The sequence below is a fragment of the Vicia villosa genome, unplaced genomic scaffold (genome assembly GCF_029867415.1).
Source record: "Vicia villosa cultivar HV-30 ecotype Madison, WI unplaced genomic scaffold, Vvil1.0 ctg.000197F_1_1, whole genome shotgun sequence".
Classification (NCBI taxonomy): Eukaryota; Viridiplantae; Streptophyta; class Magnoliopsida; order Fabales; family Fabaceae; genus Vicia; species Vicia villosa.
The window spans coordinates 170,722-194,646 of NW_026705066.1; the positions used below are offsets into that span (position 1 = coordinate 170,722).

Below are 23,925 nucleotides of genomic sequence, written 5' to 3' on the forward strand. Positions count from 1 at the left end.
AATAATACTCTATGCACGGTGCATAGATTTTTATCTATGCACCGTAACTGCACCCGTTTTCTCCTATCTTTTCAAAGGTGGACGGAAATGGTTGAAAATTCCTTATTTCGATTTGAATCACAGTTTGATGGGGGGTTATTGAGAGATAGATTTAGTAGACTTTTTTGTTTGGTTATTAATAAACAGGAAACAACCAAGGAAATGTTAAAGTTGAATGAGGCCTATGGGAGAACAGGGGTGTTTAAAATTGAATTGACTTAGTAAAAATCACTAATCGAATTAAATCAAAGTAAATTAGTATTGCAAAAAATCACTTTTGATTTGGATTTGTTCGGAACATTTTCTAATTGAACTGTGCGATTTGATTTAGTTTGTATTTTTCAAACCAACCGGTTTGTATTAGAAATAAAAATAAACTTTTGAAAATTTTCTATGTCTAAATCTCTTAATTCTATCGTTTTATTCTTCCTTTTTTTTTCAAAGTACTCTCCATTTTTTCATTAACTTCCAAACAAAATTTAAAAAATATTAAATAAATGAATGAACTATTTTATAAATTCAATAAATCCAACAATTTACTATCTAACTCTGAATATCTCACATTATTATACTTGATCCAAACATAAAAATCTTTCTTTCAAAGTTTCCAACCAGCAATATTTATTGAAAGACAAGTAATTAAAATATCATCATTATAATACACAAGACTAAATTTTCAATTAAATATATAATATCAATTAGGACCGAGTCTAACCAAAGAAGTCACCTCATGTTTTACAAAGTGGTCAACAAAACTTCAAATTTATTCGAGAAAATGTGTTTAAATTTAGGGTTTGTATTTTGAATAACTACTTAGAGAGGGAAAGATTGAAAAATAATAATTTAATTTAGTATTTTTAGAAAATAAAAATAAAATAGATTTATATATCCACTATTATTAAGCGGGTCCAATGTTATGTTATCTTATCTAGAGTATCAAGATGAATGGATGAAGACATTCCCACCAACATAATAACAAAACATAAACCTCAAAACTTTGCTCAAAACCTTATCTATCTATTCCATGTTCTAACTTCCACTTCCATTTCCATTGTCTGTCTCTTTCTCTGTGATTTCAATGGCATCATCCATCATCCCTCGTCACTACTGTTCCAACTTTGCCTCTACCCCCATTTTGTTTCACTCCAATACTCATTCTAAGCCTCTCAATTACTCTTTTTCTCATACCAATCTTGGACTTCGAACTTTCACTACTCGTTGCTCTTACCAACCACCACCAACCCATCATTCTCAATTTGATCATAAACATGTAAGTTTCTTAAAAATTTGTTCTTTTTTAATCACATGTTGTTTCTTTGGTATGAATTAAGATTTTGCAAGTGATTCTGAACATTTCTTAAGAACCAATTTGATTTTGAAATATTGAGGATTATGCACATTGATGTGAAGATATGATACCCCATTAGCAAAAAGTTTAGTTTAATGACTTTATCTTGTTTAGAATTGATGTTTGGAAGATGAAATTTTGAATTTTTAATGTTTTTTCTTCATTTCGTGCTCATATTCAATTTGATTATTCCAACTTAGATTGGAAAGCATTGTGATGAGAGTTGAGATTACTGCTATGTATGATCTCGTGTCAGTGTTGTGTTTCTGGTGTCTGCGCTTCATAGTGTATGATTCAAGTCACAAAGCTTATTGTTAAATTTTTGTGCAGAAAGGGAAGTCGTTTTGCTTCAAGCAAAGTGTGATATCTATAGCACTTGCGGTCGGGTTAATAACGGGAGTTCCTACATTGGGATGGACTAACGATGCTCAAGCAGCTAACTCTGCGATATCTGATCTGTCTGTATTGATATCTGGACCACCAATTAAGGATCCCGGGGCATTGTTGAGATATGCGCTTCCTATTGACAATAAGGCGATTAGAGAAGTGCAAAAACCGCTCGAAGATATTACAGAAAGTCTCAAGATTTCTGGTGTCAAGGCACTTGACTCTGTCGAAAGAGTAAGATTCCTATTCTTTAACAGCTGGATGCTAATCGTTTAAATTTGTAATCTCAAGGAACCGAGTTCAAGGGTCCTCAGAAAGAACTTTTTCGATATAATTTATTTTTATAAGGATAGAAAATGAGTTGTTTTATATAATATGCAGAATTTGAGGCAAGCATCTCGAGCTCTCAAGCAAGGGAAGACTTTAATTGTATCGGGTTTAGCTGAGTCAAAGAAAGAACATGGAATTGAACTACTTGATAAGCTGGAAGCTGGTATCGATGAGTTTGAACTGATATTACAAGATAGGAATCGAAGCTCTGTTGGACCAAAACAGAAAGAACTTCTTCAATATGTTGGAGGGTGAGTATCTCTTGATTACTAAATCACCTGCATAAACCACATATAGACCCTATCCTTCCCTCGATTTTCTCAGTAAGAATAAGCATTTGTTCTAATCGATAAATTGCTCTATAGTCCTTAAATATACTATAGGTGTTAACGTATACCCATTAGGCCAAGTCAATAAACCTCGACTAAACGTCTACCTAGTCAACAAACTATGCTATTGTTCTAACCAGTGGATGATTAGTTAAGTTGTTCTGGTTATCATAATGTTGGACTAACTATCGGCCAATGAAATTTTGACGACATGATTTGTTTGTGGCCTTTAGATCACTGGTTTAATAAACCGACAAAAACATCAATCCTCATATATAGCCTTTGATTGACTGCAGCTGAGATGTTCCTGGGGCATTGCATTTCTGCAGTATTGAAGAAGACATGGTAGACGGATTTCCATACGAAGTGCCTGAGGAATACCGAAACATGCCTTTATTGAAAGGGAGAGCAGCTGTAGATATGAAGGTCAAGATTAAAGACAATCCAAACGTGGAGGAATGTGTTTTTCACATAGTTCTTGATGGTTATAATGCCCCCGTAACTGCAGGCAATTTTGTCGACTTGGTAGAAAGACACTTCTATGATGGCATGGAGATTCAGAGATGTAATAAATCCAATATTTAGCGCACGGTTTTGTTTTTTCATTATTGAAATATGCAATTTTGTATATGGATTTCAAAAATAGGCGCTCTGGTTATATACATTTCACCAAGATGGTATTCTTTTGTTTTGTTTTTGTCTTTTTTGTGCAGCGGACGGGTTTGTTGTCCAAACGGGTGACCCTGAAGGTCCTGCCGAGGGTTTTATCGATCCTAGTACCGAGAAAATAAGGACTGTGCCTTTAGAAATTATGGTAGAGGGAGAAAAGGCGCCTGTTTATGGAGAAACTCTAGAGGTAATCCTCGATTGATTGAATGCTTGTCTAAAACTTGTTTACACTGACAATGCATACCAATAATTAACGTTTAATGCGTTTGGACAGGAGCTTGGTCTATACAAGGCTCAGACAAAGCTTCCGTTTAATGCATTTGGGACAATGGCAATGGCAAGAGAGGTAAGAGTATATTCTTCGAAATGGCCATTCTTTACGCATGTTAATCACTTTTCTAGAATAGTTGTAACAAACGAACGGTTCGTTTACTACGTTTTTGTTTGTTGAGTAGGAATTTGAGGACAACTCTGGCTCTAGCCAAGTATTTTGGCTATTGAAAGAAAGTGAGCTAACTCCGAGCAATGCCAATATATTGGATGGTAGATATGCTGTTTTTGGCTATGTAACAGAAAATGAAGATTTCTTAGCAGACCTTAAGGTTGGTGATGTCATAGAATCTATTCAAGTTGTTTCTGGTATAGATAACTTGGCGAATCCAAGTTACAAGATTGCTGGTTAAGGAATGTTTATGTTCTCCGGCTATTAAATACGCGGCGACGCAAGTGGTCGATCGACATTCGGTTCAACCTTCAAGGCTATTGGAGAAGGTAGATTGTTGCACTGTTAGCAGAATCTAGCATTGAGTTAAACAGCTTGAGATATATTCTGTTTTTTTTCTTAGACTGAATTGGAAACGACTTGTAGCTTTTATTCAATCAATTCATCCATGAAATTATGACTGTTTTTGTAAGGAAATACAGTTTCTGACATTCATGTACTTGGCTATTCTTATGAGAAGAGATAATATATTGTCTGTTTATTGTTTAAAAAGAAAACTTAATTTGATTCGCCAATTGTTCTAAATTAACTAACTTATTAAAGAAAATAACACCTTTACGCACCTTTCAAATCGACGAGATCACCTAATGTCAAACCGAGGTTATCAGCTTCAATGAGTTTCTATCGAAAATTGCATGCAAATATTGTTTAAGATATCGTATAACAGATTTTGTTTTTGATATTATACACTAAATATGGAGTTAGGCCTAACTCAATTCAAAAGCTAACTCAAGATGAGGATTATTCTAACCTTGCAAAGACTAGTTTCATCATATATCCTAACAAAGACTTGGATACAAACCAACTTTTAAGTGCAAATTGTAAACTTATTTCAAATTTTATATTATAGGTCACATGTTTATAATCAAATATAGTCAAAACAGGTACAGGCAAGTGGGTTGTACGCAAAATGTGTGAGTGTTGTAAACTTCAGAGCATCGCATTCGATTCATACTCATAAAAACATAGATCACATCAAATGGAACCATGAGGAACTTGATATTAGTGTTGGAACAATCCATGCTACTACTATCAAGTGTTACAACTTACATAGAGAAAAACATATTATAAAAATGGTTGGAATGAAAATGAAGAGTACAAATTAGCTTTACAAAAACTATAGCCTAACAAAGTAACAAAGTAATGGTAGAGCTCTTCATTAACTATGCTTTTCACTCACTTCTTTTTGTGTATTCCATCTTGATTCTTCCTTCTCTATTGCTTGCTTTGCTTGATAGTGGTAAATCTTTCAAGGTCCTCTATACTTGCGGAAACATAAACAACTTTGTGGCTGATCGACAGGGATCATACCTCCACCCTTTGAAGTGTCGATGGCTTCCAACATGATGACAACTTCATCCATCTCTGGCCTCTTATCGGGATTAGCATCCCAACATCTTTTCATCACGTTCGCCAGTGAGCTTGGACAACATCGCGGAATCTCTGGCCTTAGATTCTGAAGTAAAAACAAGTATATTGGACTTATCAATGCTCAACCTTAGACATCATTGTATTTGTATAAGACCTAATAGTTTTCGAGGAACAAGGAATATCGTTCCGGATAAAGTGATTTTATACCTTGAAACAATCGCTCCTAATAGTTTTCTGTGTAGTTTTTCAAGTTTCTTACCGAAAATATGTTAATTTATGGCAGTAAAAGCTGCTTGATACATTTCACTTACCTGTCTTACAACAGCTGATGTTACTTCTGAGAAACTGAGATCAGGATATGGCATGTCACAGCAGTATATCTCCCATAAGCAGATTCCAAAACTATACACATCACATTTTCTATTGTATGCACTACCATTTAGAACCTGCAAATATTTCTTCAGGTAAGTTTATGATCTGAAGCGATTCAAACATAACAGGAACAAATTAACACTTTTGCAAAACCAAAACACTTTATAATGGTTCAAAAATAAGACAGATATATGTAAGCGCGGGCGTGATATAGGCCACATCAACTGCATTTTAATGCGACGTTCTGTAACATCTATGATCGAAGCAAATGCGACCTCACAGGACAATATCGATGCACAAGAGATACTTTGAATGGGGAAAAAATGCAAGTACCTCAGGAGCCATGTAACCAAGCGTTCCAGTTTCACCAGTCATGTCATGAGGATTCGAAGCTTCAATACGAGCTACACCAAAATCAGCGATTTTCAACGTGCGTGACTTGTCTAGAAGCATATTTTCTGTTTTAACATCTCTATGGACAATCTTCTTTATGTGGAGATAACTCAACCTATTAAAGTAAGAAAATACAAATGATTCTTAGGCTTATGGAAAGAAAAATCATTATCATGTTAAAACTTATAATGACACAGATTAGGCATATGGATTGAACCCTCTTGCAAGGTCAAGAGCTAGTTGAACAACCACTTTAAAAGCAAGCTTCCTTCTTCGGTTTTTAATTAGATACGACTTCAAAGCACCACCAGGACAATACTCAACAACAACACAACAAAGATTACTCGGCATGCCTATATGACCGGTTTCTGTTTGTATCTGTAGGTCTGATGTTCCCATTGTTGCACCAAGAAACTACAAAAAACCGATTTTACATTATACGCCGATAAGAAAACTCAAACATGAATGTTTGGATCTAAGGAAAATGCCAATGCAATAAATTTCACATGTTTCATTTGTAGTAGAAAATGAAGGACATAAACTGGCCATAGTACGCTATTACCTTGGTTACATTAGGATGGTCAAGCTTGTGCCAAACAGCAACTTCTTGCGTAAAAGCCGCTCTCAATGAGGCAATTTCAGCATCTGACCGATGTCCCTCTTCCCCCCAATCAAGAAGCTTAACTGCGAAAACAAAATGAAAAGATAAGTTTCTTCGTATTGAATCGTCTGACGAGAAGGTTGCAGAGTTAACAAGTTTAGCTAGCATCCATGAAGCTTAAGATAATAGTGTTTTACTTAGAACATCTGAAAATCATGAAAAACATGAAAACTTAAAAAGGTGATTAGTATTATTGATAAACATTTTTATGAGTCAGAAATGTATGTGGCAACATAATCACATGTCATTAGCATAAAATAATTTTCATTTTTATTATTATTTTTTTAATTTTTATTTTCAATCTTTACAAGACCTTGTGGTAGAAAAATCAGGTGTCTATCAGTAATCAACCAAAAACACATGAAAGTTCAAAAAAGGAGAGAAGAATAATAAAGTTCATGGACACAACTGTCAAGTCAAGTGGATCTTGTGAGTTTTAGGAAAGAAAAAAAGGCAAAGGATAGTACTGAATCTTGTGAATCACAGATTTTTCTAAATCTTGATTTAGAAAGTTTCAATATTGCAGTCCAAAATTGATAAAAAAAAATATCAACCTCTTTCAACTAACTAACATGGTTCTTTAAAGAACAAAAAAGCAGAAAATGTTTTTTTATTGTAAAATAGATATAAGCATAATGAAATTCTACTTGACAGAGTTGAGAAAACTGCAAAAAATTAACATAAACATCATTTTTAATTGAAACAAACTCTTCAAAGTTTTTTTTTTGAACACAAACTCTTCAAAGTTATTTATTACACTTTCATCTAAAATTAAAACCTAAAGACAAATACAGGGTTTTTCTCTTTTTTCGTCAAAATATCGAAAAGGATTTAGTTAGATAAAATCCTCATTTGCACAACAACATCAAAGTTTTTTCATGTCTCCGCAACAACAAAGGTTGCAATAGTCTTTCATTTGAATATGATTCTCTGCAATATCAAGAATCGCAGCAGCGTGACCGCAAGTTAAAACCTGTCTATACATAACATTCTCCAAGTGAACAAGATTGTCTCTTTCATATGCATGAGATGTTAAACAAAATGGTATAAGAAATAAACCGAAAACACACACAAAATGTTGGATATGACTCATAGTTTACTGATTAGTGATCACGTCGCTCAAACTGGCGAGAATTTAAACATAATTTGATATCAAATAACCTTAAATTTGAATAATAGAAAAGCACTCTAGCAACTCTTCCGTCAGATACATAGACACAATTGGCGGAACTACGTAATCAAAACTCGTGCATTCTCTGCTAACATTTTTCATATTTGTTTACTTATAAACCATGATTGTAGTTCAAACAAAAGCACAAACAACAAATATGCATAAAATTAGAAAGAGAGTGCAATGCAATTGAAGAAAGTGAAAGTGAATATACCAGCAACATCAAGACCGTCATAAACACCACGATGAACAGTCCCAAAAGTACCACGAGCAATGACAGTTTTGATGATAAGTTTAGAAGGATCAATCTCCCATTCTTGTCTAGTATTATTAGAAGAAGACCTTCCTACAACTTCACTACCTTCATCTTCTTTCTCCTTATTCTTCTTCTCCATAGTCCATGCTCTACTAAGATGCCTTTGCAATTGTTCATCTAAACTCTTGAGATCTATTTGATCTGCTCTCACATATCCACCACTCTCACTCTTCTTCATTCTCAAAACTCAAAAAATATAAAAAAAACACCCTTTACTCCTTTTGGTGCTAGAACAAGTTAGAAACACTAAAAGTTACAAACTTTGGATTCAAGTGTTTGTTTTGAGGAAATTTTCATTGGTGGGTCAGATTGTGTTTGCTACTTGTTTTGGTGAATTCATAAATATAATGGTGGGTGTCTGTGGATGTTTAATCTAACAAAAACAAAAACATAATTAAGGATAAATAAAATGTTGGAGTTTGTGAAAATTTGTATCTCTCAATCATCCATGTGGGCACATGGATTTTGCCTGAACACGACGTTTGTTTTTTTGACCCACTTTGGTCTCTATTTATTGAAACCAAACATCTCTCTTTTTATCTATGTGCCTATGCCTTATTGGTGGATATGTATGACCAGGGGTTTTTAAACCTTGACTAACCCAATAGAAAAACTCTAAATCTAACCAAACTATATTGAATATTGCAAAAAATTATTTCCTTCGGAGGTATTTGAGTTATTTAACAAAATCGTGCGGTTTGTTTCGGTTTATTATTTGTATTTTATAAATCGAATCAAATTATATTATGTTACAATTTAAATTTTACTTAACTTACATTCAACCCAAACTCAAATCTATTATGTTTTAACTTAATGATTACGAACGATTTTCTCTTACTCACACTTAAAATTTCAATTCTAGTCTTCTCAAACCTTACCTAGCAGTATATCACATTCTTCTCCAAATACATATCGTTTCATCTTCTTTAATCTCTACTCTCTTATATTCTTTCTTTATTTTCATCTTTTCATTTTTATACTAATGTTCTCTCATTTAATTTCGTTTGTATCACATTTCTTCTTCTCTGAACTCTCATCTCTTTTGTTCTTTCTTTTTTATCTTCACTAATCACTCAACTCCTCTAACTTTTGTTTTATTATAATATTTTTAATATTATTTTATGTTTCTTATTTCACTTTATTCTAATATTATTTTTACATATTAAATAGGAAGTTGTGGTCCAAATATAATGAGTTTAATTGTTATTTAGTTATGTATGGATGATTACGTACAAAGTTGCGTTTTCATTTATATGTGTATGTATGGCTCAATAAATTTTTTGAAAAAAATCAAACCAACCGAACCGAACCAAATTGTATTGGTTTATTTTGAGTTGGTTAAGTTTTATTTCTAAAAGTCAATCGAACCAAACTAAACAGCATATTTTTTCTCTTGCGGTTCGGATAATTTTTTGCGGCAAAGTCGCTCAAACCACACCGCGAACACCCCTATGTATAGACACATTATTCTTAACTAAATATTTGTATTATAAAGTTCATATTTAAATTGAATACTATAACATATCTTTTGCTCTGAAAAAATGCAATGAAATCTATATGCGGTGTAGTAAGATTTCGTTACGGTAAAGAAATAATGAATCTGCAAAATTAACATTCAACGTTTCAGTTAATTACTAAGTGAAAAATAACGTACGAGTAAATTATAGTTAAAATATATCTCAGGTCTTATGTGTAATCTCTAATATACGAGGAGCAATTGGAGATCTCTTTGGTTTTTGGCATTGTATGCGAAAAATCGTTAGATGATATTAAATATTGAGTAACCGTTCGTGGTGTGAATCGAGTACGATCTATAGGTAGCATGTGCAATATGCCTCCAGTACCTTATAATTTTGAATTGATAATAGATAGAACATTTCAATTATTGGACTTTCGGTCATGTTGGAACGATATCATATATCATCTACGAAGGAGGAGCACTTCAAGGAGCAGGTGTGTTGTGGTGTCTGACACATATCACTATTGTATACGTGTATGATACTTATATAACACGTGTTAAAAAAATTAGACAAGAATCAAAAAATCAAATAAATGTCTCTAAAAAATATTTTTTCTTTGTTTCGTTACTCTTTGAATCGGTGTCTGACACTCATATCATACATATAACACTTGTCAAACAATTTAGACAAATATTTAAAAAAAAATTATTTTTTTCTTTACTTCAAAAAACCTTATACATTATTTTTAACGAATCTCATATACATATAAGACGGATAATAAATAATGTTATTAATGAAGAATTGAAAATATTAATTTGATTAAGATATTTGTAATTCTTTTAATATTATATAAATAAATAAAATATTAGATGAATAAATGAAGGTCAAATAACATGAGTCGGATGTGTGTCGAAGACCCTGTTAAATTTATTAAATATATAAGCAAGAAACATCAAAATTAGTGTTTTATTAAACTTGTCAACACCATTAAACTATAAAGACTTGAATAGTATCATCCCTAATAGTTTTCTTTTTTGTTTGGTATAGTTATTATCTTTCCTTCTTTTTCTTTTCTGTCTCCTTTTTCTTTATTCCATTATGGGATTCACGGTTGTTGTACCTTTCTCTATATTGATATCTCTTTCAAACAAGTTTGGCTTCATTAATGAGTTGATAATACAAATGTTTTTATTAAAAAAAGGTGTTACTTAGTTACTAGCCACAAAGAAAAATGTGTGACTTGTAATCATGTTTACAGAATTGGATAAAATAGTCACACTGATCAGATGATTTTCACATTTCATATAATCATATTATAAATTTGGCAAAGTTCATCAAAATTTATCACATTCAATTTGACCATAATCTACCGACATTACTACTTTTTTTTTTCTCATACATTATTTTTTTATTGGTAAAATTTTAGTTGTTTGTTAAATAAATATTATGTTTGCTTACAAGCATCCTTGAATTCATGTTAGAATTCATTTCCAATATTCCATTATTGGAAAGTTCAGTAATATTGTTTGAGTCAATTGAATCTGTATAATAATGGATTTAGGGTTCTATGCCAACATTTATGGTTAAAGAAATAGACAATAAGATAGATTTATTGAAATTTTTTTTTTGTTGTCAATAAATAGATGAAGAGGTGCATCCCGAGATCTCTCCCTGAGGTGTATCATGTGTATCAATTCCTCATATTATATGTGTATCTCACTTGTAGATATTAAAATTTGATTGAATGATTTTAGACAATTGCATAAAAGAAATGAAAAATTGAAAAATTGTTAAAAGTACAATAATGAGAGAAGGAAAATGTGTTCATGTGGTGATTATGAGACACCATTTGTTTTCTCTATAAAATTTGTGTCTAACTTTCCAACCTTATAAGTTATGACATATATAGAGATCTTGTGGGCTTAGCTATTAGCGGTTTTCATAGTCTCATCATTAAGAATGTGGGAATAGAGAAGACTCGTTCTCCTCCAAATCACGGGGAGAATGTTTTCCTCTTTCACTAACATCATTCGATTGTTATTCCTCATAAATTAGGTGTCATAAGTGGGGCAGATTATAGGTGATGGATCCAAGCTCTATCACGAGGATCGTCATTCCCTTCAGGTGACTTCACCCCTTCGGGCGCCCAAGCTCATTTTGGGTGACTAGCCTACTTCTAGCTTTTAAGTCCCTTTCTACCCTTAACCTGGTTCTGCCATAGGCTATTTTGTCATGGATCATCCCTTATTTAAGCCCAAATAAATTAATTAAGTCAACATTCTCTAAATCACGAGGTCTTGGGAAGGACAAAGTGATTTAACTATGGCATATCGCCGTCCTAAAATGTTGAAAGTTCCTCAAGCAAAGCATGGGGCGAATCCCTCAATCGAATTATGGATCGAGTCCCTCAAGCAAAACATGAGGTGAATTCCTCAAGGGAAACGTGGGGTGAGTCCCTCAAATAAAGCACGGGGAGAGTCCCTCATGCAAATCATGTGGCGCGTCTCTCAAGCATGGTCGTGTCCCTCAAGCAAAGCATGTGGTGAGTCCCCTCAAGCAAAGCGTGGGGCAAATCCCTCTAGCGAAGCATGGGGCGAGTCCCTTAAGTGAGGCGTAGGACAAGTCCTTTAAGCCTAACATGGGGCGAGTGCTTCAAGTGTCACCTAGGGCATCATATGTAACATTAAATGCTTCTCATGATGGATCCATCTTGGGAAGCTAAGTCTGGAAAAAGACTATGGGTTCGGTATAACATATCAGGACGTGAGACGTGTGACAGTTCATTCTATAATTGTTGGTGTATACGTAACAAAAGTTAAGCATAGCCTATGTGATCTATGTTTTCTTCCCTTATAAAAGGATATCCTTAACCCATTATTAAACACGTTATTCCAATTTTTTTGCTATAGTAGGTCAAGTTTCATTCAAAACTTCTCCAATCTTAGCTTCATCTTCTTTAGAAACAGGTATAACCCTTCCCTCCCTTTCTTATAAGGAAAGACGATTACAAAGAGAAAGAATGCAAGAAAAATAAAACAAGCAACATACAAAGAAAACAAGTGAATACTACTCAATGTCCCGATTGTAACACCCTTCTAAACCCCACGGAAATTATTAAAATAATTCAGAGTAAAACATGAAAACAAGGGTGCCACAATTCCAATTAAAACAAATCATCATAAATCAATTGTCATGCTTCACTTAGGAACGAATCATCAATTTAACAAAATCATGTTTTTACACAACGGAATATTCATCATACGGATAAGCATAACATCATCTATGCAATATCCCACAAAATTAATACAATAACAACACAATAGAGTAACATCATAGACTCTAAACTAGCGTTCCCCGGTGTTACAATATCAGAGCATGACACCGACGCTATACTTAAATAAACTGGCCTATGAGCTATCCTCACCAAAGCCACAAGCCGCTATTCGTCAATCTGAAAATGTCAACAGTAAGGGTGAGTCTCATTCAAATTAACAAATGTTATTTAATCATAAATAATAACACATCATAGTTACATCATTCACCCAATTGTTTCATAAACAGACATCCAGACAAGTTTCATCATCAATAAAACAATCAACCAACACATCATCAATATTTATAACACTGGAATACATCCAATCATGTTATAAAAGTCATGCATATGAATGCAACTGACACTATGCATGTGGTACCAACATCATCAAATGGGAATAACCCATGACCGATCCAACATCATCAAGATACGGCCCTGCCAGCACAGATTCCACACAATGGGAATCATGCCCTTCACTGATCCAACACACCCTTATGGATACAGTATCATCAATGAACATGAATGAATGCAAACATACATGAACATACTTATACCATCGTCAAGTCTAATGAGTAACATCATCAAATACTCATTTCATCATCATCATCATCATCAACATCATCATCATCATCAAAGTATGTTTATATACATTAGCATCATTCACATACAATCAATCATCATCATCATCATTAAAGAACATACATGTATCCACATCATTCTAAAACAAAGCAATCATCATCATATAATTCTCAACCAATCATCACATCATAATGTTTTTCAAAACAACATCTTATATTGTCACATTTCATCATATATGTCAACAATACGTCATCCATCCAACAAACGAGCTATTCACATCATACTCACATCATTACAAAACTATCTCATAAGATTCATCATACCAACAAACAAATCATCACATGAATCATGTTTTAAACACAGCTTGTATCGTTACATCTTATCATATATATCCACAACACATCATACATCAAAACAAGCAAATGTTGATAAAATAAATTCAATATGCTGCTCATTTTATTATTATAACACAAAGAATATTTCATAAGCTTCATCCTGCTCGAAACGGCACTTAAAACAGGCCAACGGTTCGAAAGTTATGCATCTTTAAATTTTTCAAAAATTACTAGCAGCACGCGGCGCCACACAGTGTTCGCGACGCGCTGCCAGGAAACGACGCCTTCGCGGCGCAAACATTTGCACGCGGCGCGAAACGAGAAAAGAACTACGCCTTCGCGGCGCCAACCTACCTTCACGGAGCGAACTGGCAAAAATCAGAGATCTCAATCGCAATTGACAGTATACGAACCTGAATCCCAAATTCCTCAACCTCGACCAAATCGATTCAAGTTGATCAAACACCAGAAAACAGCCACACAACACATATCATACACACATATAACATATATTATGCATCATCAAACAATCATACAACACCAAATTCATGGAATTCATCAAAATAGATAATTATCAACAAACATCCCCAAAATCCCAACTCTATCATACGACTCAATTGACATGAAATAATATATCTATATCAGTCATATTATCCATAACCCGATAATAGATGTTAATCGGAAGAGTCCCCCCTTACCTTAGCCAAGAATCTGGACTTTTTCCCTTCTTCTTCATCAAACCCGTAAGCCCTTTTCCCTCAAATTCAGCAAGAATCTCCCATCTTCAAACTCGCTTATATCCCTCATCGAGAACCTCCCTAACACGAATTAATATATCAAATCGAAGGAAATTTCGTGTAGAATCCGAATCTTCAAGAATTACCTGATTTGGAGTTACGAGCCGAGAGTTATGACCCATTTTGTGAAGGCTGCACCATGAATACGAAAATGGCTTTTGTATATGAGTTCTTCTTCTCTCCCTCTTAGGTCTTTCTCCTCTCTTTCTCAATTTTCTCTTATTTTCTTGTTTTATCAAAACATAACATAATTTAGTAATGGGCTTCTTCACACTAACACCCCCACATTACTGACTCCACCAATGGCCCAACACTACATTTTATTATTTCTTCCCACATAATTCCAATAAAATGCTAATTCAAATTAATTAATTTAAAACTTAATTAAATTAATTAAATAATAAATTTTGGGATGTTACAACTCTCCCCCACTAAAAGAGTTTTCGTCCTCGAAAACATCCTTCAATCAAAGAGTTTCGGATAGGAGTCTTTCATCTGACTCTCCAGTTCCCAAGTAACATTTCCATCAGTCAATCCTCAAAATTCATCTGACATAACCAACAGGAAACACATCTCATACATTCAATCTCAGCTCTTACGTCGCATTTGACTACCCAAAGGTGTACTACTCGTTATACCTCTAAAAGGTTAATAACAATAGAACATTGAGGTACAACCCATACAATACGCCCAATAACTGAATAATATAATTACGCAACCATGGTATGATCACATTGATCAACACTGCAGTAATGCATTCCATCTACCAAACATACCAACCTTAGACACACTCTTCCATCTGAGCGATAAAATAATACTTACACTTTTTACCAACTGCTTCCTTCAAGAAACTCAATACTCATATTCCTTTACCATTGAATTCCAATTATCTGACTCCTCTTAAGTCACACCATCAATTATCCAACACTTTACATCCTGCTTTCACTACACTACTCTGATTACTCATTACAGTCATCTATACCAATTAGATTTATGAGTTATACCCAACTCTGGTCCTCTTTACTCATTCGTTCAAGAATCATTCTTTACCATCCATGGTACTAGTCCACCACTCGTCAATACTTACTCGCACTCAAAAATAAATTCCTGATTTACTTCACCTTTTAAACATTCCAACCATCGGAATGAGTGTACACAAGTAGTTATAATCACACTCATTAGCCTGGATATACCATTACTTACATAATAGCTCAAACTGAATCTCACTCTTCTTTAAGAATTAAATCAACTTCGTCCTTCATAGAGTATAATTCCTCATTATATCTGGAATCCACAATATCACCTTAACAACGAAACAAAATTATTATAACATCATATAGTATCAACTCGTCATCTTAACTTTGCCAAATACATACCCGTTAACTACGTACAACCACAATAACATGTTCGTCACCTCGGAAATTATTCAAAAGAGTTCTAATTCTTCGATACGACATCATTACCTCCACTAGATTCTAAATCCAACATATAAATCAATACATATTCTCTATGTAGGCTTCCGACATATTAATTTCTCACTGTCTATGAATAGTACTTGCACACTACTCCACATCACACTTTCGCTGCGCGACTCTGATTACCAGTCTTAAGTCATCATCCAATATATTGCACTCTTTCGTATTCACTTCTTCATAAGTTTACACAACATGGTGAGTGATTATTCTCACGGCTTAGTATTCATCACATCTTAAACCATTAAGGTAACAAAACAAGCTCATCTCATTTATATGATTTCCGTCTACTATCAACAAGAGATTAAGGGTGATCAAGTCCTCAATTTGTCAATAGATAGCCGACAACCATATGTAAGCATAAACCGTCGTTACTACATAATAGTGTCCTTTCCGAGTTTGCACTCAAACTCATTAACATCGTCATAGTTCAATAATTCACTTTGAGTCTTTACAACTCGCACACTTCCCTCTCATTGGATCTTATCGGTGAGACACCAACCTCCAAACATTTTACACAATCCGCTTCATAGTCACTTAGCATCACACACTTGTTAAGTACTTCCAACTTCACAATCACTAATATACTTGTACATTACTATTCATCTCGTTCCAAATCAAAATCCTCATCTTAGCAAAAGACCCCGATAACATTCATAACTCGTAGTTTTACTCTAAATCCCATGACATCTTTCGCGCCCTAATATCCTTCCACTCAGAATCTCAACAAAGTCTTTCTCACATCAATAGGTGTCAGAAATTTTCTACAATTCTTCTTTTATACATGTTGTTGCTTTGGCATCACAAATATGACTTTAACCGTACTAAAACTTATTTCAACTTTACTACTAATTCACTCTTCACTAAAATCCATCGGCACTCAAATCATCTTTATTATCGAACATCTCATCAACCTATTAATCAACAACATGTTCTACTCAACTTCGTTTCAAACAATCGCGGTAGTAGGCATTCTTATTCAACAAGTTTCACGCTTCCTTAACCGACTTCAGAATATCTCCTCATAGAATCAATCTATTGTACTTATAACTCTCCCATAATGTAGAACATAATCTCTCCTCTTCATAGGTTCAAACGGCACGTTAATCTGACACTCGGAACTCAAGATATGAATTTTCCAATCGTTGTCCAAAAATCCAACACCGACATCATGCAGCGACACTCTATACGATGTATCCAAAACTTCTCAATTGATACATTTATTTCCTAAAATTGCTTCTTAACAAACCTTTTAATTATTCCTTCAATCCGCTCAACTCTGACACTGACGTCTCGTTCAATACTAACCAACAAGTCTAGTTCTAAGAGCAAGCGTAACCGCAACTTCACGTCTTTCCAACATCATCCTGTCACAATTAAATATGTTACAGCTGCTGCAACTATTTTTATAACAAAGTTCATCTCGTTAGCTTTCCGACGCTTCAAACAGAACTCAAATCGGATGTCCAGAACTCCAGTTATGAATTTTCGAAGTTTTACAGCTATTCAGCAATTTTCCTGCGTTTTGCTTACGAAAATCTCACTCCAAAACTCATTCTCTTCAACTCGATCACATTCCAAACAGCCTCTTATCATATCTCTTCACTCCCAAACATTCTTATAACTTGAGCAACACATCCCATCACCGAAGTGCGATTTCTGAAACCTTACGACCGCAAACCTCTTTGCAACTTGCAAATGAACTTCTTCTGAGACGCAAGGCTACTCAACTGACAACTTCGCAGCACACCAGCAGAGCTGACACATCGCAACTTTCCAATTTTCCTCTCCTAAAAATAATCACCAAATACCTCTAATCATCTTCCTTCAAGATGTTCCAACTCAATTACCAGACAAATCTTAATTCCAAGTCACCTTCAATTCGGGAAACAACAACCTCCAACAACGCTTGCACTATTGCCAACAACAGCCTACTGAATCAATCATCTTACAACTGAAACATAACCGAGAAGCGAAGCTTCTCCCCCACTTGTTTCAAACCAACTTCCTCAACAAAAAAACCAAGTACCGACAGTGATTCACTCACATGTCGCGTACCAAGGGATAATATGCCGACAGTATTCAACTGTCGTGCAACTCAACTGACTCGACAATTGGCCGGACGGACCGACCTGCTCTGATACCACTATTGTAACACCCTTCTAAACCCCACGGAAATTATTAAAATAATTCAGAGTAAAACATGAAAACAAGGGTGCCACAATTCCAATTAAAACAAATCATCATAAATCAATTGTCATGCTTCACTTAGGAACGAATCATCAATTTAACAAAATCATGTTTTTACACAACGGAATATTCATCATACGGATAAGCATAACATCATCTATGCAATATCCCACAAAATTAATACAATAACAACACAATAGAGTAACATCATAGACTCTAAACTAGCGTTCCCCGGTGTTACAATATCAGAGCATGACACCGACGCTATACTTAAATAAACTGGCCTATGAGCTATCCTCACCAAAGCCACAAGCCGCTATTCGCCAATCTGAAAATGTCAACAGTAAGGGTGAGTCTCATTCAAATTAACAAATGTTATTGAATCATAAATAATAACACATCATAGTTACATCATTCACCCAATTGTTTCATAAACAGACATCCAGACAAGTTTCATCATCAATAAAACAATCAACCAACACATCATCAATATTTATAACACTGGAATACATCCAATCATGTTATAACAGTCATGCATATGAATGCAACTGACACTATGCATGTGGTACCAACATCATCAAATGGGAATAACCCATGACCGATCCAACATCATCAAGATACGGCCCTGCCAGCACAGATTCCACACAATGGGAATCATGCCCTTCACTGATCCAACACACCCTTATGGATACAGTATCATCAATGAACATGAATGAATGCAAACATACATGAACATACTTATACCATCGTCAAGTCTAATGAGTAACATCATCAAATACTCATTTCATCATCATCATCATCATCAACATCATCATCATCATCAAAGTATGTTTATATACATTAGCATCATTCACATACAATCAATCATCATCATCATCATTAAAGAACATACATGTATCCACATCATTCTAAAACAAATCAATCATCATCATATAATTCTCAACCAATCATCACATCATAATGTTTTTCAAAACAACATCTTATATTGTCACATTTCATCATATATGTCAACAATACGTCATCCATCCAACAAACGAGCTATTCACATCATACTCACATCATTACAAAACTATCTCATAAGATTCATCATACCAACAAACAAATCATCACATGAATCATGTTTTAAACACAGCTTGTATCGTTACATCTTATCATATATATCCACAACACATCATACATCAAAACAAGCAAATGTTGATAAAATAAATTCAATATGCTGCTCATTTTATTATTATAACACAAAGAATATTTCATAAGCTTCATCCTGCTCGAAACGGCACTTAAAACAGGCCAATGGTTCGAAAGTTATGCATCTTTAAATTTTTCAAAAATTACTAGCAGCACGCGGCGCCACACAGTGTTCGCGACGCGCTGCCAGGAAACGACGCCTTCGCGGCGCAAACATTTGCACGCGGCGCGAAACGAGAAAAGAACTACGCCTTCGCGGCGCCAACCTACCTTCGCGGCGCGAACTGGCAAAAATCAGAGATCTCAATCGCAATTGACAGTATACGAACCTGAATCCCAAATTCCTCAACCTCGACCAAATCGATTCAAGTTGATCAAACACCAGAAAACAGCCACACAACATATATCATACACACATATAACATATATTATGCATCATCAAACAATCATACAACACCAAATTCATGGAATTCATCAAAATAGATAATTATCAACAAACATCCCCAAAATCCCAACTCTATCATACGACTCAATTGACATGAAATAATACATCTATATCAGTCATATTATCCATAACCCGATAATAGATGTTAATCGGAAGAGTCCCCCCTTACCTTAGCCAAGAATCTGGACTTTTTCCCTTCTTCTTCATCAAACCCGTAAGCCCTTTTCCCTCAAATTCAGCAAGAATCTCCCATCTTCAAACTCGCTTATATCCCTCATCGAGAACCTCCCTAACACGAATTAATATATCAAATCGAAGGAAATTTCGTGTAGAATCCGAATCTTCAAGAATTACCTGATTTGGAGTTACGAGCCGAGAGTTATGACCCATTTTGTGAAGGCTGCACCATGAATACGAAAATGGCTTTTGTATATGAGTTCTTCTTCTCTCCCTCTTAGGTCTTTCTCCTCTCTTTCTCAATTTTCTCTTATTTTCTTGTTTTATCAAAACATAACATAATTTAGTAATGGGCTTCTTCACACTAACACCCCCACATTACTGACTCCACCAATGGCCCAACACTACATTTTATTATTTCTTCCCACATAATTCCAATAAAATGCTAATTCAAATTAATTAATTTAAAACTTAATTAAATTAATTAAATAATAAATTTTGGGATGTTACACCGATCATCATCACTGAACAACTCTAATGGTAGAGGCATTTGAGTGAGCTGACATACCAGATGGTTGATGTTCTTGCTATCTCTTGTTTTCTCTTTGATGATAAAGTGGAAGAGAGCTTCATTCGGAGAAGTCTGAGGCATTTCATAATCAAAATCCTCCAGAGTTGAAGGCCTTTCTTGCTGGGGTGCTTGTTGTTGAGCTTATTGACTTTGAGCAGATTTTCCGACTTTGGGAGGATTTCGGCTCTACACTTCATTGTTGATCTCAACCCGCATATGCCCTACTACAACATTTCCAATTTTTGCTGAGTTTTCCAAGGATTACTCATCCTCAATATTGAAGCCAATGTGCTCTAAGATTTTTCATTATCAAGGTACCATATGGAAACTACATAATCTCTTTTCTCTTGCTCTCCTTCATGTGATGGATCCTTGCACTAACCCTATTGTCTCAACTTTGTTGTCAAAAACCAAGTTATGAAAACATTAGCTTTTAATAACTGCCCCAGGTTATGTTTTCTTGGGAGAAGAATGTGGTTCACCATATAGTGAATGAGACAAATGTTTGGGGGTTCATTGCCCACAAGGAAAGAAGAAGGAGTTTCCCCATTAGGATCTAACAACAAGCAATGAGAAAATTTAATAAAAGTAATTCACCCTGTTCTAATTCATTGTAGAGGAATCCAGTTCAAGGAAGATTAAAGATTCTTGACAAATTCTTCTAGATACACAAATATATGATGCTTTTGAACTTTAGAGTTAATAATACCATCTGTATATCTGAGGTTGGAGAAAAACATCCTTACAAAAGTTAGATAAATCTCCCCCCGTGCCTAGCTTATAAAGCTCTTAAGATTTACCTCTTCAAACATCATGAAAAACTCGCAGCCTTCAAAGACACTCACATCCAAGTATGATGGAAAAATTTATTTGATAGCATACTCCATGTTGAATCTATTTTTTTCTCTAGAGATGAGAAGTCTCCATAGAAATATGATGGAGCCGAGGAACTTCTAATGGTTCTTATTCTTTTTGGAGCCATAATGATGATGATTTTGACACATTAAGGAAGTGCTTCATAAGCTCTTAAAGAATACAATAAACTAAAGCAAAATAGAATAAAAAGAGTGTAAATCATGAGATGAAAAAGGAGATAAACGAGTTACCTTTTATAGGTTGTCTCTAATCGATTATATGACCCCCATAATCGATTAGAGTAATTAATAACATTAATCCTTATGATTGATTAATGGTGGCGCATGCATATTAAGGTTCTAATTGATTAACACATTAAGTTTAATTGACTATAGGAAGCAAATTTTGAATTGCAAAAAAGCACCTAATTGATTAGACCTTTAGGCTTAATCGATTATGTTTCGTGCCAGCCATAGTCTCTGGACCTACTGCTCAGCGTCGACCAAAGGCCCAATAACATATACAATAAGTTAGAGACCCCTCTCCACAGTCACATAGGTTAGAATGGGAATCAGTTGTAACTGGTTCTACCACCATAAAATGAATTTTAAAATTCTTCAAGGAGCCAGTAAGCGACTCAAACAGTGCCAAAGATTATTTGAAGTGTATCAAACCATAAAGGGAAGAAGTCCCTTTCCAACCAAAATGGAATATGTAAAATAAAATCTTGATAGAAGTCTCCCAATCCAAATATTGACACATCGATTAGAAGGATTATAGGAACGATCAATAGTTGGGATGGAACTACGAAGGCACCACGGCCAGATACCGGAGGACCTCTCGCTCAAAAGGGTTCAAAGGAAGAAAGAAACTCATTTCTTTGAAGACCTCATAGAACATGGGAAAAGTATAATGGGAAAAACTATGAAAAACTTTATCGGTAAAAGAGGGAATAATAATCTTCTAGGCAACCGAAGGGCCTCCCACTTCAGTAAAAACATCATAGTTCTCTTATTCAAAAAAGTCAGAGTAGATTGAGGGCATTACCAATTAGGTATCATTTATCCCGAAAAATGAGGTCCACACCTCATTATTAAGGATATGTTCATATGGGTTTTTCATGGCACAAGTCATTACACTTAGACATGCCGAAAAGAAAGTAAGAGACGAAAAGCACAATCTCACACACTCATTATCCCTCTTGAAAAATCACCAAATAATGAAGATAGAGTAAAAACAATAAAATTTACCAATTAAGAGAATATGAAGGAGACAGTGGGAAATAATGAGAAAATCTCGAATGCAACAACAAAGAGCAGGAAGGTAGTTCAAAAAATCACAAAAAGTGTGTGCATGGTAACAAAAGGGAAAGTTGAAAGACTTAACTCTATAAAGTATCTAGACTTGAAAAGAAGTGTGAAAAGCAAATACCACAACTTTAGTAGTACAAACCTGGTGTGAAAATGAATACCAGCTGAGAGATAAGATACATGTGGCCAAGAGTGATGTCAATATCATCATGGTAAAGATTGTTCTTACAAAACCCATCATTAAGGGTCTAAAGGCAGCCCATCATGCTATTAGCTCAAGCTTGACATATGGGAGGTTATAGAGAAGGAAGAAATTAATGATTCACACTTAACAGAGTCTAATGAAATCACTTCACAAACATAAAATGACGAAAATATTTATGAGCTTGGGCCTGACTTCTTCAGAGCGAGCTTGGATGACAATTTTTCCTATTTGGACCAAGACAAATGAATAATCATTCAAATGACTTACTTACTCGTGGATATGAATCATGGTTAGTTCAGATCAATCTCGACCCTACAAGAGGAAAATCATATAAATTCAAGAGGGGATGAAATTGTGATAAAGGTGGCGTAAGAATAGGAACGTCATAAATATGTCATCAGGCAGAATATTCTAGGACCTAGAGAACATAAGTAAACTTGCCCTAAAATATATCATATATGAGCATTGAAGGGAAGGCTAGAACATTGGATTATAGAACGAGACATATCTCGCCACCTGGAAATGTACACGGTTTGGATGAAAACTACATAGGGGAGGTTAGTAAAAACCCTAATAAAATTCCTATAAAAGGGGGCGACATAGGACAAATCAGGTACACACTCAAAAACATTCCTTTCATTGGCTCAATCAATGACCGACTTGAGCGTCAATGTGTTTTTTTGCAAGTACCACCCTTTTTTCTTCTTTCTCGAAGTTTAATTAAAGAAAATTTCTTTGCCAACCTCCCTACCTTCTAGTCCACCTCTGGTGAAAACCCCATACTACCCCTAACTTCGGAAATGCACTTCCGAAATGCAAGAAAAAGGTGTTTTTGGAGATGCATCTCCGAAAGCGCCTTTTTTTTGAAAAAATTGTCTTATTTCGGAAGTTCATTTCCGAAAACAACATTTCGGAAGTTCACTTCCGAAATACTGCGATTTCTGCAGATTTATCAAAGCACTCCCCCTCCCCCATTCATTTACCCTAACTCAAATAAAAAACAAGCAAAGGCGAAAATTTGTGCAAACAGAATTCCAAGGCTGCATCAAGGCTCCAATCACATTGCTAAACAACATTCAAAAGCCCTCAAATCACTCAATTTGTAAGTTTTGAACTTGTTAGATTCATTATTCAAATGCA

At 34.7% G+C, this 23,925-nt stretch overlaps 2 protein-coding genes across 2 annotated transcripts; one reads left to right on the top strand and one right to left on the bottom strand.

Moving 5' to 3' along the window:
- Nucleotides 1-991: 991 nt before the first annotated feature.
- Nucleotides 992-4,101, top strand: LOC131625268 (peptidyl-prolyl cis-trans isomerase CYP38, chloroplastic-like). Its single transcript, XM_058896148.1, has 7 exons — nucleotides 992-1,309; nucleotides 1,718-2,008; nucleotides 2,156-2,355; nucleotides 2,763-2,998; nucleotides 3,147-3,289; nucleotides 3,377-3,448; nucleotides 3,558-4,101. The coding sequence occupies exons 1-7, from the start codon at nucleotides 1,118-1,120 to the stop codon at nucleotides 3,783-3,785; spliced, it is 1,362 nt and encodes a 453-aa protein (XP_058752131.1). The 5' UTR covers nucleotides 992-1,117; the 3' UTR covers nucleotides 3,786-4,101.
- A 473-nt stretch (nucleotides 4,102-4,574) lies between these two features.
- On the bottom strand, nucleotides 4,575-8,379 carry LOC131625270 (serine/threonine-protein kinase STY13-like). Its single transcript, XM_058896150.1, has 6 exons — nucleotides 7,787-8,379; nucleotides 6,303-6,424; nucleotides 5,958-6,154; nucleotides 5,681-5,855; nucleotides 5,287-5,421; nucleotides 4,575-5,060 (listed from the first exon to the last, which is right to left on the bottom strand). Exons 1-6 carry the CDS (start codon nucleotides 8,064-8,066, stop codon nucleotides 4,854-4,856), a joined length of 1,116 nt encoding a protein of 371 aa, XP_058752133.1. The 5' UTR covers nucleotides 8,067-8,379; the 3' UTR covers nucleotides 4,575-4,853.
- Nucleotides 8,380-23,925: the final 15,546 nt, after the last annotated feature.

Coding starts and splice junctions, on each gene's coding strand:
- LOC131625270 (XM_058896150.1), bottom strand. CDS start 8,066: ATGAAGAAGAGTGAGAGTGGTGGATATGTGAGAGCAGATCAAATAGAT. Junction 6,425..7,786: donor TGACGGTCTTGATGTTGCTG/GTATATTCACTT, acceptor TTGTTTTCGCAG/TTAAGCTTCTTGATTGGGGG. Junction 5,061..5,286: donor CATCAGCTGTTGTAAGACAG/GTAAGTGAAATG, acceptor TTTTTACTTCAG/AATCTAAGGCCAGAGATTCC.
- LOC131625268 (XM_058896148.1), top strand. CDS start 1,118: ATGGCATCATCCATCATCCCTCGTCACTACTGTTCCAACTTTGCCTCT. Junction 2,009..2,155: donor CACTTGACTCTGTCGAAAGA/GTAAGATTCCTA, acceptor TATAATATGCAG/AATTTGAGGCAAGCATCTCG. Junction 2,999..3,146: donor TGGCATGGAGATTCAGAGAT/GTAATAAATCCA, acceptor TTTTTTGTGCAG/CGGACGGGTTTGTTGTCCAA.